The 18,355-nt window shown below is 36.5% G+C and overlaps 2 protein-coding genes across 2 annotated transcripts; both read left to right on the top strand.

Moving 5' to 3' along the window:
- The first annotated feature begins 6,753 nt into the window (after window positions 1-6,753).
- LOC125584154 lies at window positions 6,754-8,798 on the top strand. Its single transcript, XM_048752142.1, has 4 exons — window positions 6,754-6,833; window positions 7,036-7,272; window positions 7,414-8,636; window positions 8,719-8,798. Exons 1-4 carry the CDS (start codon window positions 6,754-6,756, stop codon window positions 8,796-8,798), a joined length of 1,620 nt encoding a protein of 539 aa, XP_048608099.1.
- A 3,580-nt stretch (window positions 8,799-12,378) lies between these two features.
- LOC106393475 (floral homeotic protein APETALA 1 A-like) lies at window positions 12,379-17,925 on the top strand. The gene is made up of 8 exons (XM_013834174.3): window positions 12,379-12,831; window positions 14,089-14,167; window positions 14,266-14,330; window positions 16,047-16,146; window positions 16,348-16,389; window positions 16,490-16,531; window positions 17,123-17,277; window positions 17,704-17,925. Exons 1-8 carry the CDS (start codon window positions 12,647-12,649, stop codon window positions 17,804-17,806), a joined length of 771 nt encoding a protein of 256 aa, XP_013689628.2. The 5' UTR covers window positions 12,379-12,646; the 3' UTR covers window positions 17,807-17,925.
- Window positions 17,926-18,355: the final 430 nt, after the last annotated feature.

Raw genomic sequence — 18,355 nt, 5'->3', positions numbered from 1 at the left:
TTTGTAATTACAACTTTCGACATATGGGGAGAATAATAATGGTTTTCACACCCATTTATTTTGTAAATCAACAACACGATATCGATGACCTATTGAGATATAATAGTTGAAGTTGTGAAACAAACCAAAACCCCTCAAGATGGTTCAGTTTGATCGCTCTGCGACAATCTCCAGAGTTGATCGCTCAATGAGGGATCGTCTTCTGTCAATCCCGCAAGATGGTTCAATTTCTTTACTGCAGCTGTACTTTTCCATTCGCTCCTTGTATCCGCCTTAGATCTCTTTAATCTTTCTTTAGTCTCTAGTTCTTCCTTTTCCTTTTCTTCTTTTTGTTTCTTTGTAATAAGTTGTTCAACAACAACATTGTATCCTTTTCAAAAATTGGTAAGCTTAACATGTTACCTAATAAATAAATAAAACAACAAAACCCCGATTCTTGCACAACTCCATAAATCAAGTTTATTTTCAGTATATGATAAGAAGGCAATATTTAGAATATAATTATCGAGTTAATTTCATGAACGGGATGATTGCCCATGTGATGTTGAGAAAGCACAAATATTATTGAACAAGATAAAATAAGAGTGTAATCAACCACCAAGGATATCAGAGGAGTGGTTTTGAACTCGTTACCAGATTGGCTATGCCTCTCTCCTCTCTCTCTCTCTCTCTTCTCTCTCTCTCTCTCTCTCTTCTCTCTCTCTCTCTCTCTCTCTCTCTTCTCTCTCTCTCTCTTTTGGCCAAACACAAAAATCCACTGTAAGCTCAAGAAAAAGGAGCTTGTCGGAATGAGAAACAGAGGATGTGTTATGCACAATATAGGAAGTGTGACTTGCTGTTACAAGTCGGTTATGAGATGATGACGTGTCAACGTCTCATTGGTTCCAAGATCTTACTTTGGCGTGAAGCAAAGAAGATTTGGAAGATTTGGGCTTATCACAATATTTAGGCGACTAGGGTATTGTGTTAAGGCTATTTAACCTGATTACTTTGTGTAGATTAAGGTTAGCCGTTTTTGATTGAAAAGCCAGAGCAAGAGGTTTGTTCTTGAGAGCTTAAGAAAGACAAGTACTCGTGGGTGTATCTTGTGCTTTCTGTTTTGACAGATTAGGAATTGGTCCGTCTCTAGTCGTGTGTGACTGAGAGTAATTCGGATTAAACAGATCTAGGAAGATTGTTTAACAGATTTCTAATATACAAGAAAGTGTTCTTGGTATCTTGTGTTTTAGTTCTTATATTTGGTAGTCCCTGAACTTTCATTTGGTATCAGAGCGGGAAACTCTGTGGTATCATACACTACTAACAGGTTGAGATCCTGCGGATTTCATGGACACCATGAAGGAACTATTCGGAATTCATAAACCCATTATGCTGGACAGCTGCAACTTTGGTCATTGGAAGGCAAGGATGCGACAGTTGATCAGAGGAATTGACGAGGATGCGTGGACTGCAGTAGAAGAAGGGTGGTCCGTGCCAACGATGATGACTGATGACAAAACTCTTGCTCCAAAACCAAAGAATCAGTGGACTGATCCTGAAAAGGCAGCTTCCAAATTCAACTCTAAAGCTCTTACCGCCATCTTCTCTTCGGTAGATCTGGATCAGTTCAAAATCATCCAGGGATGTGAGTCTGCTAAAGAAGCTTGGGATATTTTGACCAACCACTTTGAAGGAAATACCAGCGTGCGAAGAACAAGGATCGATCACCTAGCTTCAAAGTTTGAAAATCTCCGCATGACTGATGATGAACCAATTGATGGATTCATATCCAAGATCAGTGAACTTGCCAGTGAAGCCTCGGTTCTAGGAAAGAAATATGATGAGAAGGATTTGGTGAAAAAGCTGTTAAGATGTCTGCCTCCACGGTTTGAAGCTTACAAGGCAGTACTGGATATAGCTGTCAACACAGATGAAATGAAGTTTGATCAATTGTCTGGTATCTTGAAGGTCCATGACCTGGAGAAATCCAATCGAACCACAAACTCTCAAAAGAGCATCGCCTTTGTGTCAGACTCAAACGAACAGGACCGAGTCACAAAGATAGAAGAGAATTTGGGGCTTATGGCTCGAAACTTCAACAAATTCATTAAGCGAATGGATAAAGGAGGAAACAGATCAAACTCGCGATTTCAGAGGAACGACTCAGATCGAAACAGCTCTCAAAACACCAGGCAAGACACGAAGAACTCTAAGAAGAAGGAGTTACAATGTCATGAGTGTGAGGGGTATGGACACTTTCGCAATGAGTGCCCACTAGCTAAACGCAAAGAACTCAAGTGTATTGACTGCAAGGGATTTGGACACACTCGAAGTGAATGTCCTAATAATCTGAAAAAGGACAAGTCACTTATGTGCTTCAGTGATACAGAGTCGGAGAGTGACAGCGACAGAGATGAGCTTCATCTAAACTTCATGGCACTTGTCAGCAAGGAAGAAGAACCAAAATTAGATTCAGGCATGGAAGAGGATGAGGATGATCTCAACAACGATCTTGAATCAGAATACAAGTCTCTTTTCGACAAGTTTGCTGAACTCAGTCATGAGAATCTACAACTACTAAAAGATAAGGCAATGCTGAAAGCTCAGGTGAATATTCTGGAATTGGAGAAACCTTCTGAACAATCCACTGAGTTGTCTATACTCAAGAACTCAGACCAAGAATTGCTATCACTGAAACGAGCAATGACTGAACAAGAGAGAGTTCAAAACAGGTTGAGCTGAAGATGAATTGTCTGAATGAGCTACTAACCAAGGAGATGGACAAGAGCAAATTACTTGAGAATCAACTAGCTGACAATCTCAAGAAAGTAAGAATGCTCACTACTGGTACAACAACACTAGATCATCTTCTCACCATTGGTCAGTGTCCTAGCAGTAACTGGGGACTAGGTTTTCAAGGAGCTACTTCCAAATCTGCGGAAGAAACAGTGTTCGTGAAAGGGAGTTCGAATGATACAGAAATTCAAACCGCGACGAAGGAACAGATTAATAATCAGAAAGGAGAGAACCTAAAGAAGAATGTTACTACACGACGAGGAAACGGGTGCCATTTCTGTGGAAAACGTGGTCACAATGTCAGATTTTGTTTCTTTCGACAAAGTCAGTATCAACGTGCATGGAGGATGAATCTTTGTTTTATGGAACCATCACTGTATGGTCATGTGTGGATAGCTAAGAAAGATCTGTACCCAAACTATAAGCAGAAAACCGTGACTGTTACACACAGTGAAAAGTCTGAAACACGCACAGACGTAGAGCAACCCATCATCTGCAACTTCACGACCCTATCCACTGGAACTGAGCTGGTAAGCAACGTTGCTTACACAAGCTCTGACTCTAACTCACAGTTTGATACCCCCTGGTACTTCGACAGTGGCTGCTCAAAACATATGACTGGAAATCAGGATTTCTTTGAGAAACTTCAGTTTATCAAAGGAGGCAAAGTGACCTTTGGTGATGGAGGACAAGGAAAAATACGAGGAGTTGGAGAACTGGACAGGTCTGTCTTACCTAAGCTTGTTAATGTCTTCTATGTGGATGGTCTTAAAGCAAATCTCATCAGTGTCAGTCAATTGTGTGATGAGGGGTTAGAAGTTATCTTCAACAGCAAAGAATGTCGAGCTGTTGATGCTAAAGGGAACATTGTTCTATGTGGAGTAAGGTCGGGAAACAACTGCTACATGTGGAAGCCGTCACACCTATGCTACTCAGCTAAGGAGTCTAAATTGGATCTGTGGCACAGGAAGCTGGGACATATGAATACTAATGGTCTGACCCGATTGATTAACGCTGAGGTTGTTAGGGGAATTCCAGAACTTGAGAAACAGACCGATACAGTGTGTGGAGGGTGCTGTCAAGGTAAGCAAGTGAAGGTCCAGCACAAACAGATTTCAGAAATTAGATCCAAGGGAATACTCGAGCTAGTACACATGGATCTCATGGGACCAATAACTCCAGACAGCATTGCAGGGAAAAAGTACATCTTTGTCCTGGTAGATGACTTTTCCAGATATACGTGGGTGGACTTCCTGAGAAATAAGTCTGACGCGTTGGAGAGTTTCCGTATTTTGGCCTTACAACTTAAACAAGAAAAGGGTGGCATTGTGCAGATCAAAAGTGATCACGGAGGTGAATTTCAGAATGAGGAGTTTGATAAATTCTGTCACAGTCAAGGAATCAAGCATCTATATGCAGCTCCTAGAACCCCTCAACAAAATGGAGTAGTTGAAAGGAAGAACAGAACTCTACAGGAGATGGCAAGAGCGATGCTATGTGGAAACAGTGTGCCATCCGGGTTTTGGGCAGAAGCTATAGCCACTGCATGCTATGTCATAAATCGAGTGTATGTCAAACCTAACACAAAGACTACTCCATATGAAGTTTTCAGAGGGAAGACCCCAAACCTCAGTCATATGCATGTGTTCGGCTGCCTGGTCTACATACTCAATGATAAAGACCATCTTGGTAAGTTTGATGCAAAAAGTGATGTAGGTATGTTCCTTGGATATTCAACCAACAGCTCGGCGTATAGAGTGTTCAATCAGCGTACCAAATTTATTGGAGACAAAGTAAATGTCGTGTTCGACGACAGCATTGGTTTCTATCAAGCTCGAGTCACTCATAAGATAGAATGTGTTACACCACCAGCTGAAGCATCCTCTGACGTGAAGGTCAAGGAAGAATCAGAAGAAGAGGACGAACAGTCTGAAGAACAGCAAGTGGATCTGAATCAAGCTAAAGTGCATAAGAATCATTCTTCAGCTGATGTGATTGGTGAGGTATTTGGTGAAAGAGTCACACGAAAGAAACAGATTGATTTTCAGCAAATGGTCAAGCTTGCTTGCTTCACTGCTGAGATGAACGAGCTAGAGTGCTTTGTCTCGTTGATTGAACCTAAGACGCTTCAAGAAGCACTGAACGATGAGTTTTGGACAGAGTCCATGCACTTGGAGCTTGAACAGTTTGATAGATTACAAGTTTGGGAACTGGTACCACGACCTGATGGTGTGAATATCATTGGCACTAAGTGGATTCACAAGAATAAGACCGATGAGAAAGGAAACGTGATCAGAAACAAATCCAGACTTGTGGGACAAGGTTACACACAAATCGAAGGTGTGGATTTTGACGAGACGTTTGCACCAGTTGCACGACTTGAGTCAATCAGACTGCTGTTTGGAATGGCTTGCAATCTGAAGATTAAACTTTATCAGATGGATGTGAAAAGTGCATTTCTGAATGGTGTACTGCAAGAAGAAGTCTACGTCACACAGCCTAAAGGTTTCGAGGATCCTCACTTTCCAGATCATGTTTACAAACTCAAGAAGGCATTATATGGTCTGAAACAGGCCCCTCGAGCATGGTATGATCGTCTGACAGTGTTCCTTACTCAGGTTGGATTTCAAAGAGGAGGCGTTGATAAAACTCTGTTCATTGGAGAGAATGGGCAAGATATCCTCATCATTCAAGTATATGTCGATGATATAATATTTGGAGGAACATCTCAGTCAATGGTTGATGAGTTCGTAAAGACGATGACCTCTGAATTCGAAATGAGCATGGTAGGAGAACTGAGTTACTTCCTTGGACTACAAGTCAAGCAGTTAGACGATGGAATCACAGTTTCACAAAGCACATATGCAAAGAATCTCATCAAAAGATTCGGTATGCAGACGAGCAAGACAGCCAATACTCCGATGAGCACAACTACAAAGCTGTCACGAGATGAGGATGGGAAACCCGTTGATGAGAAACTGTATAGAGCCATGATAGGGAGCTTGCTATATCTTACCGCGAGTCGACCTGACTTGTGTCTAAGTGTCGGCATTTGTGCTCGCTACCAGGCTAATCCAAAAGAGTCACACATGAATGCAGTAAAACGGGTTATCAAATATGTGAAAGGTACATTGGATTTTGGTCTTCATTACACCTTTGAGACTAACGTGAATCTTGCAGGATTTTGTGATGCTGACTGGGCAGGTTGTCTGGATGATCGTCATAGTACTTCTGGCGGATGTTTCTTTCTTGGTAACAACTTGGTGGCGTGGCATAGCAAGAAACAAAACTGCGTCTCTCTCTCTACTGCTGAAGCTGAGTATATTGCTCTAGGAAGCTGTTGCACTCAGTTACTTTGGATGCGCCAAATGCTAGTTGATTATGGTATCATCTCTGACCCTATGCTTGTTCACTGTGATAATATGAGTGCCATAAACCTGTCTAAAAATCCGGTTCAACATTCACGCACCAAACATGTTGACATTCGTCATCATTTTGTGAGAGAGTTAGTTGAGATGAAAATCGTGATTTTGGAGCATGTATCTACTGAAAGGCAATTGGCTGATCTATTCACCAAACCTCTGGACTACAACACGTTCCTAGGCCTTCGGAAGGCTTTGGGAATTGTGAATCTCTGAATAAGTCATGTCAGAAGAGGAGAGCATGGCAGTTGTATATTTGTGTTACTGCTTGTCAATGTGCCACCACAACCACAAAACCCTGAGTCAACAAGTTCGATTGTACAGCTTGTTTCACCTGTCTCCTTAACAGTTAAGTCATTTGATTCACTGGTGAAAGACACTCATCTTGGATCAAGATGCTGCAACATTTTCGATCTGAGCATTGATCACTGTCTGGATTGAATGAGGAAACACAGCAGAGACTGAGTAAAATTTGGGTAAGAAGAGTGCCCTGGGTCATTAAACAGAAAAAAAAAAAAAAAAAAAAACAAAAGGCCCTGAATGATGGATACTCGTAATGGAGCTGGAGGACACAACCTTCAGACTCTATTCTCGATCACTGTCTGGATGGGGCAGGGTTGATGTCAACTCTGATTGGTAAACAAAAAAAATAATAACAAGTGGGTATCTGTGACAGCTACTCGGCTGAGAAATAGCTACAGATCAAGGTTATCATAACTGTCGAGTTGGAGAGACAGACATACAAGATGTCTGCACTGTGTTTCCAGACCATACAAATGACTATGCTGCAGGAGTTCAGGTGTGAGTAAGCTGCATGATAGAATCATGTCTGTGACAGCTACTCGGCTGAGAAACAGCTACAGATGTGGGTTGGTCTCACTGATTCTTTATCAAAAAACTTTTTGGTGGCTGAGTACAAGTGGGAAGCAACCTCTGTCTCTCTCCTCTGGACGCTAAAAGACATTCTGGAGTATGTCTTCTGGCGAGGTGCTTTAGTTGCTGTTCCTTTTGTGAGCTGCATTGCTGGCAAGGACATGAATTTCAATCTCACCATTTCTCTGTCTCACATACTGTGGTGTTAGTTTCTTTTAAAATTATGGCTGTGTCTACTGCTAGTCTTTCAAATCTTGGGTCTCATGTCTTGGGCCTAGTGTTTTTGTCTCTAACGGGCCTTGTGAGTGTGATTAGGGTTATTTTAGAGGATGGTATGATGCAGCTGTATTCAAGTGTTACATCCTCTCTCTCTCTCGCCGGCGCACTCGATCTCTCTCACCAGCAACATGCAACCCACAAGGAGAAGCTCGCGGCTCATGAAACTGAAGAATGTCGAGTCTACTCCGATGAACCCGCTCGACCTCTCCTCTGGGTCGTCCTCAGGCAAGCGGAGCCGCCGTCGCGTCTCAGCTGGTGACACTGCCCCTCTACCCCCAAACATCGCTTCTGAAGTCGAGTCTCTCTCGGATGGGGAATCACCAGACGATCACTCCGCCGAAGCTCCGATGGCAGAAGACACTCCTCCGAATCGCTCCAAAGAACAGAGATTTGAGGAGAGTCGGAGTGTGTATCAAACTAAGGCTCAGTTCTATCCAGAGCTCATGCGACCTTCAAGGAGGCCAATGACCGAACGGTTCTTCTCAATAGAGGCGACTGAGCGTTTCAGAGAGCTCCGAGGGAGGAATTTCATTCCTCAGCAATCTATCTCTCTCACGGACGAGAATCTCTCGGATGTCAGAAAAATTGTGATCGGGGCAGGCCTGATTCATACCCTCACTGATCTCGATCCTTATCAGCCCAATGTAATCCGGGAGTTCCTTGCAAATCTTCCGGAAGCCGAGGAACGAGACGATGGTGTAGCGGTGTATGTTCGAGGATCGCTTGTTGATTTCTCTCCGAGTCTGATTAACTCGATGTATTGCATTCCGGGGTTTGAAGAAGATCCTAATTGGATGGATGAACGCCTTGATGAAGTTTGTGGTTTTCTCACAGATGGGCGAATCAGACGAGGTGAGAACATGAGTTCAAAGTATCTCACAGCTACGAATCAGGTTCTGTATAAGCTCGTCTGCTCGAATTGGATTCCCACCAGGAACTACACTTCAATGAACCAAAGGCGACTCAGGTTCGTCTACATGCTTCATCATCATGATGGATTTGACTTCGGGAAACTTGTCTATGATCAGATAGTAGCAATGGCAGCGAACACTCAGACAGAGAAGACTCGGTGTATCATGTTCCCTAACCTGATTCAGCAGGTCATCCATTTTCAGAGAACTATAACTCCTGACTTGCTTCATGATGAGTTCACTGGAACACCGAAGCTTGTTGTCAAGGATGTTAAGGCTGGTCGTGGGTCTGGAGCAGACTCTAGTGCTGCTAGCCTTGAGGATGACATCAATCGCGCTATTACGGGACTCAAAGCCATTAGAGTTCGCCTGAGGAGTAAGGGAGATGCACCGTGTTTTGTAGATTTTTCTACTCTATGTCTAACGAATGTTTTTTTTCTAAATGTGCACCTATGCAGGGGGAGACTATGAGCAGCATGTTCCTCATCCAGGGTTTGAAGAAAACGATGAGCAGGATGAAGATGAGGAAGACGCGTAGGATGGTCATGTCTTAGTGCTTAATGACATTTTATGCTTTAATTCAGCTTGTACTAATTAAGACTCAGACTGTGTGCTTCGACTGTGCTTTTATCATTTCAATGTGCAATTTATTTAAAGGATTGTGTTTTCAGTTGATGATCACTGGTTGAGTAGTTTCTTTGTCTTGGATATGTGTGCTGCTTGGATGTTTACATTGCAGGTTGCATAGGTTGTCACATTCAGATAAAAAGGGGGAGAATGTAAGCTCAAGAAAAAGGAGCTTGTCGGAATGAGAAACAGAGGATGTGTTATGCACAATATAGGAAGTGTGACTTGCTGTTACAAGTCGGTTATGAGATGATGACGTGTCAACGTCTCATTGGTTCCAAGATCTTACTTTGGCGTGAAGCAAAGAAGATTTGGAAGATTTGGGCTTATCACAATATTTAGGCGACTAGGGTATTGTGTTAAGGCTATTTAACCTGATTACTTTGTGTAGATTAAGGTTAGCCGTTTTTGATTGAAAAGCCAGAGCAAGAGGTTTGTTCTTGAGAGCTTAAGAAAGACAAGTACTCGTGGGTGTATCTTGTGCTTTCTGTTTTGACAGATTAGGAATTGGTCCGTCTCTAGTCGTGTGTGACTGAGAGTAATTCGGATTAAACAGATCTAGGAAGATTGTTTAACAGATTTCTAATATACAAGAAAGTGTTCTTGGTATCTTGTGTTTTAGTTCTTATATTTGGTAGTCCCTGAACTTTCATCCACCACATGATCCATTACAATTTTCAAGATTCGACGCACATTACATTTTGTTCGTTTCCACATGTTTCTCATTTCCATATGGAATATAATTAAGGATACAGTTTAGTGGAGATATTGTGTGGATATATATAGCGGGAGAAAAAAGGGTGGAAGTAACAAAGGCGAAGACAGTGGACATTATTGGGATCTTGTCTTTAACGCCACGAGCTTTGATTCTTTTAGTTTAGCTCAGTTTGTTATATTTCTACTTTTCTTTTTGTTGCTTACTACTTTTGTTAATAACCTCCATATTCGTATCATACATATATTTAGCATATTATAATAAAAATGGGATATATATACTCTCCGTATTTTTTTTGACACCACTCTCTGTTTTAGAACTAGTGTATCTATTTTTTTTCATCTACTCACGCTCGTGTTTCATTTCAGATCTCAAGACGTAAATGTTTAAATTTGGTTATATAACTACGAACACTTCGGTATATATGGTCATATATAGCATACCAGATTTTACATATCTGCTCCGAAATCCTAAGTTAAAATGTGGCTTCATTCTCAACTTCTTGGCGGAGGTGTCTTGTCCCGGGAATGGTCTTCATGTTGAACTTAATTAGGGAATGTTTCTTCATCGCGAGGCCGTGTTCCGTCATCTTTCTAATCTCTTTTTTTTTTGGAAAAATTGTTTTTTAGAGCAAAAAAATGATAACTATATCTCTTTAGACTAATCTCATATACTTTATGTCTCATTAAGCTAATTATTTTCAAAATGACAATAATGCTCTTAAAATTGTAATTTTTAAATATAATAAATAATGAATTCGTTTTTTTTTGTGTTTCTTTTTAAAATTGATTTTTTTTTTTAAATATGAAAGTGAATATTCCCAAATATTTTGTTTCCATATTTTTAGGAACTGATTTCTTATCCGTAGAATACAACTAATCTGTAGAAATCGGTTTCTACAGGTTTTTAGAATTATAGTAATGTGTAGATTTTGATTTTTACATGTTTTAGATTTACAGTAAATCTGTAGAAGTCGGTTTCTACGTGTTTTAGATTTATACTAATGTGTAGATTTTGATTTCTAAAGATTTTAGATCGGTAGGTTAAGCGCGGAATGTGTATTCTAAATATTTTTAGAATACTCTTATTTACGTAGATCATATATTCTAAACATTGTAGATTCAATGAAAAAAGTGTATTTTATTTTCTACTTCGTAGAATGTCATTTCTACTTTATTTATAACATAATTTGAAATTTATGATTTAAATTTTTTTTAGAACTGAAAAAATACCACTAAGTTCATATAGGTATTTTATCAATAATTTTCATTTTTTCAAAAAAAATTTGTTTATAAAACTATTTATTAAATTTATTTTCAAAAATATTAAAGGGTATTATAGACAAAACTTGCACAAAATAGATATTAGTCTAAAAGGACATAATTATCATTTTTTTGCTCTAAAAAACAATTTTTCCGATTTTATATGTAGACTATGAATGGATTTTCTTGTCGATCTTGTAGATTTTGTTTTAGATTTTAGATTGATGTTTACTTTTATTTTTATTTGGAGTCGACTAAGTAATTTTTTATCTAGTGACTTTCCTTGGATAATTGATCTGTATCAGTTTTTATTTGAGGATTTTATAAGAGTGTGCATCTCATCTCTAACTATTTCATAATATATATAAGGGCAATTGTCAATAATAGCACATTTTGAAGTTTATGTCTCAAAAAGAGCACTAGAAGGAGAAAGTCACAAAAATGACATTCATTAAAGGGTAAAATGTCCCTAATATCCTTGGTTTAAATTAAATAAACAAATAAAAATAAATAAAAAATAAAAAATAAAAAAATAAAAAAATAAAAAAATAAAAAATAAAAAAAAATTTATAGTTTCAGATTATATGTTTTCAGATTCGAAATTTTTATAATTTTTTTTTAAAAAAAATTTTGAATTTTTTTTTTATTTTTTTTTCAAATTTTCTTTTTATAGTTTAAAAATAATTTTTGAAACTGTTTTATAATTTTTTATTTTTTATTTTAGTATTTATTTTTTATAAAATTTTAAACCCTAATTCCAAAACCCCACCCCCTTAACTCTAAACCCTAAGGTTTGGATTAATTAACCCAAGGGGTATAAGTGTATATTTACTCTTTAATGAAACCTATTTTTGTGACTTTGAGCCTTGAATGCTACTTTGGGAACAAAAACTTGGTTTGGTGCTATCCTAGTCTTTTTCTCTATATATAATGTACATTTTCAGAATAATCTTTGTCCAGATCATCAACTGTTTAATTAGAAACTACACCGCGCGTAGACATTGATTCAAAGCTTCAAAAATACATATCTTAGTTTGAATCTTAATAATTATTCTTCTTCGTCCCCTCTTTCCTTAAATCCTGCGTATAAATCCGTGAACGCAATACATTTCACTATTGGTTCTCTCAACTCTACCAAAAACATCTATTGCCAAAAGAAAGTGTCTATTTGTCTACATTGTTACCGCTGAATATTGATTATAAATATTTTAATAAGCAAAGGGCTTACACTTTATATAAAAGAAAAGTATACAGGTTGTCAAGTTAAATCGATAAATTTTATAAAGGAAATTGATTAGATATTTTTGTTGGTCCGGATTTCGTTTCGCAGATCTACAGGAAATCCCCGCCGTCAATGCAAAGCGAAGGTGACACTTGGGGATGGTCCAATGGTCCCGTACTATGATACTTCTCTCTTCACGAGACGTCGATAATCAACTTTTCTTTCTTTTTGAAAAAATATGAGAAAACGTGGACCCATTATTATTACAGTTAAGCCAATGAGAAGTTGACAACATATCTTCACAAAACCACTCTGGTTTTTGTATACAAGGAAAACCAGTTTTTGCTTTTCCCTAAAACCGCTCTTACCCAAATCTCTCCATAAATATAGAGTGAAAGAAAGATCCCGAGACTCACACACAAGTCTTATTATAAAGCAAAAAAAGAAAAACTTTCCTTATTGGATCATACCAAACACTAGGATCTTCTTTATCTCTCTTCTTGTAGTTTCTTGTTTTGTTTGGTTCTTTTAGAGGATATAGTTTCTTAAAAAGGATCAAGATGGGAAGGGGTAGGGTTCAATTGAAGAGGATAGAGAATAAGATCAATAGACAAGTGACATTCTCGAAAAGAAGAGCTGGTCTTCTGAAGAAAGCTCACGAGATCTCTGTTCTATGTGATGCTGAAGTTGCCCTTGTTGTCTTCTCCCATAAGGGGAAACTCTTTGAATACTCCACTGATTCTTGGTAACTTTCTCATTTAAGATCCAAAAATATCTTTAATTTATCGTTTTGACTCTTGTTTTTCTCTTAAGTTGACAACTTGATTTACCCTAGTTAGTAATACTGTTCTGATTTAGGCATCTTTTAGGGCTTTCATTTGCTTTGTATTATTACTAGTTAGATGTCTTTACTGAATCTGTTAATTACTACCAGAAAAATGTTTGATACTTTGATTTTTATGAATTAAAAACCAAAACTATAGGGCCTGGAGTGAATCTAACCCTAGAGCACTAACTATACTATTGATCTGGATATATATACACACACATATGTGTGTGTGTGTGTCATTGTGTATGCACTATTTCATATAGAATATAAATGCTTAATTTCTTGGCTAGGGGTTTAAGCCCTAAAATCTGTATGCATTGTTTTGTTCTCCTGGCTGTGTCTTTCAAAATTACGCAATATCTAATTTTGAATTAATGCCAAAGTAAGAAAGAAAATGTTTAATTTAAATCGGCTCGTAGCTAGGAACATGAGCTCAATTATTAAATGTAATGTTGATTTTCTTTCAATGATCTCGCAAATGGACTATTATTAAAGTGGATTAGCTAAAATATGTGATGGGAAGCTGGTAATATAAAAGGATTAATTTCAATTTCAAACGTACAGCTGCTTCTGGTTTATTAGATTTTTTACCAATTGAAACGCTGGAAATAAGGATGTTAAATCTGAGTAGGGGGTCTTGGACCTCTGGGGATCCACGAAATCAATAAACTTAATCCTATGTTCGGCTTCTTACCAATGGTCAGACTTAGCTCCAGCTGTTCTTCTTCCATTTAAAAATGTTATCCCTATTATATTCCAAATAACATCGGTAGATTAGTGATTTGACCAGATTACAATATTTTATTATAATGTGTATCTGTCATTTATAACAAGATTTCCTGTACATATTTGTAACCATTTTAAATAAACCGCACTCAGAACCCTAAGCTAGATGTATAGAGTTATTGATTCGCTGTTTTGTTAAAAGAAGAATTATAGAGATCTGTACAGAACTACGTGATTTAGCAAATATTGGGTTTAAGGCATAGAAACCATCATTAAGACCTAACTAGAATTACCTAAAATGTCATGAAAACCTGAGAATATCCTAAGTTTGGCTATTACATGATGATTTGCTTATTTACATAGACAAATATGCATATATACATATAAAATATACGACAATAAATGGTTTAAGACATGAAGCTAGCCCTAATTCTGCGAGTTGAACAGTATGGAGAAGATACTTGAACGCTATGAGAGATACTCTTACGCAGAGAGACAGCTTATTGCACCTGAGTCCGACGTCAATGTAAATCAATATAACTCCATTACCTTACATACATTATGTAACTACGTATTTCAATATTTGCTGAAGTATATCTCTATTGTTAAACTTTTGACATACAGACGAACTGGTCGATGGAGTATAACAGGCTTAAGGCTAAGATTGACCTTTTGGAGAGAAACCAGAGGTATACACTTACATTGATCATGCATATATATATATGGACAAATGAAATAGGAAACCGGGTAGCATCACTACAAAAAAATAGTGGTTTAACATCATTTATTTTAAATATTTACATTAGTTATAAATGATGCAAAATAACTTTACATCACTTAATTAAATGACTCTGAAAGTGGTGATGCAAATAATTTGTATCACTTCATTAAAAACTGATGTAAAAAACTAAATATTTACATCAATTATTATAAATGATGTTAATATGTATCAATTGTAAGAAAATGATATCAAAATTTACGTCGGTTTTTAAATGATGTTAGTTTAGTATCAATTAAAAGAACTGATTCTAATTATTTTTATTATTTACTAATAATTGAAATTTTATTTTAATTTCTACAACTGATTTTAATAATTATGTAATTTACAATTATCGAATAATATTTTCTTTTATCATTTGTAAATTTGAAATTAAATTCATGCAGTAGATGAATTCATTAAAATATTTTTTATTGACGATAATTGAAGAACAAGAAGAAAATGAAAAGAAATACGTAGAAAAAAAAATGAATTCACATGGAAAAAGATTGTAAAATAGTAAAAAGCTTCTTCTTCTTCTTTGTTTTCATCTTCAATCTTCATCGTAGCATGAACGTGAATCATTCCACAACTGAAATTACTGAGACTCATTGAAGAATTTTCCATCGTCTAGCTTTTCAAAGACTTGACTCCTTAAATTTGCAAGGGATTCTTCATCTGCCAATGAAAAGAATGAATTCCAACAAAAAAAATATTAAACCATAAACAGAAGGAAAGAAACAATAATTTCCATACAAAGATAACTAGAAGAAGAACAACAAAAGAAAAATAACACCTTTTCAGAAAATTTCTTTCTGATTTGTCCGATTAGAAGACCCATTTTCTTTTCAAATCATGTATAAGAAAAACTTGTTTGACGACTTGTGAAGTAATTCATCGCAGCACAATCTGTTTCCTTCCTTCCTTATATTACTACTTTAAATTCTCACTCTATTATCTGATTTTTGAAACAGGCCAGAAAATGTGGAACTGTTAAAAAGTTTACAAAATTGAGAGGGAGACAAATCGATGAGTGCGAATATTAATAGAATTATATGCTTTTGTTGAGATCATGAGGCAGTTATAGAAGATCATGGATCAATTAAGTTGAAGCTACAATAAAAATAATTACTAAAACCACATGAATCGTAACTACTAACAATCACGCAGGCTGGTTTTCTAGAAAAGCTTTATATTATAAAAGTATTTTAGATAATGCAAATTAAAGTTAATACTAAAAATATAGGTGCATAATTTTGTTGGTATCAATTTATTATCGATGTTAAGTTTTTAACACTTTAACAAATGATGTTAACAAAAAAAAAAGTAGATGCATCAATTATCTAAGTGATATAAAATTTAAAAATAATATCAATTTTGTTGAAATGATACAAATTAATAGAAATTATATCATTTTATTTTAACTGATGTTAAATTAGTTCATAATAACATCAATGGTTACAATTGATTTTAAATAATGTATATTTATATCATTTGTAAATAAGTAATTTAAAATAGCAACACTTATTTTTGTGATGCAATTTAAGTGATACAACATGCACTTTTTTTTGTAGTGCATTAATGTTAAAATGCACATGGATACATTTACTTAACGAGAACATGATGCCTGGACGCTATTGAAATGCAGACACTATCTTGGGGAAGACTTGCAAGCGATGAGCTCTAAGGAGCTCCAGAATCTGGAGCAGCAGCTTGACACAGCTCTTAAGCACATCCGCTCTAGAAAGGTATGAATCCTCCTATTTCTTTAACATATATTTAACATATATATACGATCTTATTATTTACTTATTCGAATACATATGTATGTAAATTTGTATGCATGTCGTACTGCATGGTTGGATATTAAAAATATATAGTCGATTCAAATGTATGAAGTTTAAAAGAATTTGTGTATAATTAAGATCATGTGATGTGTGTCTTTGCAGAACCAACTTATGTACGACTCCATCAATGAGCTCCAAAGAAAGGTATGTAAGAACCCTATTAAACGTATGTCTACATGAAGTAACATCGTGTAAGAAGTGGAGATATATGAGAGCTAACAATCTTGCCGTTTGTAAATGACAGGAGAAGGCCATACATGAGCAAAACAGCATGCTTTCCAAAGAGGTGACACTTGTTTTTTATAATTATATTATGTGAAGATGTTTTCCATCGCACTACTGCTTGCTTTCACTGTTCTACTCCGCATTTCAAGCCAAGCTATAAGTCTATAACTATCTACGAGATTAGATCTTCACATCCCCGCTTAGGTTCTGGTCATCATAATTAAAACGTAGATTGAAGATATTTGCATTTTTTATATAATCATCATCAGCCGGTACGTAGATTGTCTTTGTCCGTGTAGTTTTAGAGTTGTCTCTCGGATTGAAAATATTTGAACTTCAAAACGTCGTCTCAACTACCTCTACTAGATCTGTTCATCTGTATATTAAGTATGTGAATATAGACACTACTCCTAATTAAAAATATTGGGCTAAAATTTGGAAGCAAGTAAAAACAGTGTGTGAAGATATTTATTTAACACATGTACAATAGTTTATGAAAGGAATTAGTAGTAACCGTAGATCTAAATGCAATTACATTGGATGCCACATATCTAAGTATTTATGAAGTCGACGCTTTGAGAAACGATGTAGATTATAATATGGTATGGAATAAGTTGATAACAAATTGGTGTGTGAAATTGGAACTTGTCAGATCAAGGAAAGGGAAAAGATTCTTCGGGCACAACAAGAGCAATGGGACCAGCAAAACCATGGCCACAATGTGCCTCCTCCTCCTCCCCCGCAGCAGCATCAAATCCAGCATCCATACATGCTCTCTCATCAGCCATCTCCTTTTCTCAATATGGGGTAATTAAATTTTACTAATTTGCTCTTACTTCCAAGTATTTATATAGTAGACATATATATCTTGTATACAAGCTAGTAAGGTGTTATAGTTCCAGTGAAACTAGGTGTATAGGTGATGGTTAGATGTCTAAATTGTGAACTATGACTACACTCCACTAAGATTATTCATACATTAACGTAGGTTAATGCAATGGTCGATGAACTAACATATTTAGATTTTGGAATGGCTGTGGAAAGCCTACGAAACTGTTGGGATCATCAGTTCCATTTTCTTGTTGTTTTTGAAAATAAGTTAGGCAGATTACTGAACACTCTTTGGTATTTCAATTTGGACTTTTACCAATTTGAGGACGGAACATATAATTTTCGGTGCACTTAAGTAGTTAATAAGTTATATCATGCATGTGTATATGAACGTGAATGCAGTGGCCTGTATCAAGAAGAAGATTCAATGGCAATGAGGAGGAACGACCTTGATCTGTCTCTTGAACCCGTTTACAACTGTAACCTTGGCTGCTTTGCCTCATGAAACAATTCCATATATATAGATTTCTATAATCAACAATGATGATACAATTAAATTTCTGTGTTCATTATGTGGCAAAACGTGCAATATATTTTTAAGTTCGGAGAGAACGAATGACGAAACTGGTTCAGATGACCCCTTTTCAAACTTATTATCATTAATTTGCTTCTCGATATAGCTGTTCAGTTAAATAAAGATTTTGATTAGCTAAAACAAACATATGTTTGCAGGCCCACTCTTGTAAATTCAAGTGCCACCAAAACAATGACATTGTTTATTTAAAAAATTATGTTGGACTATTACAGTTATATCAAATTTAATGAGAAGAAGAGTAAATGTGATACAAAGTTCGTAAGGTCTGGAGCAAAAGAAGAAATAATCAACCATGTATTGAATGTATACCAGCACTTGCAAATTTACGCTCTTGCTTAGTTCCAATGGTTATTGATATTTTTCCAATAACATCAGTTTTTGATTTTTTTCTAATATTGTTTTTGTGATTATCCGCAAATAATCACAAAAAGGTATTTAAAACTGCAAACTCAGGCAAAA

Source organism: Brassica napus, chromosome A2 (genome assembly GCF_020379485.1).
Source record: "Brassica napus cultivar Da-Ae chromosome A2, Da-Ae, whole genome shotgun sequence".
Lineage (NCBI taxonomy): Eukaryota > Viridiplantae > Streptophyta > Magnoliopsida > Brassicales > Brassicaceae > Brassica > Brassica napus.
Note: the sequence above shows the minus strand (reverse complement) of the source record. Positions and strands in the feature narration are given on the sequence as shown.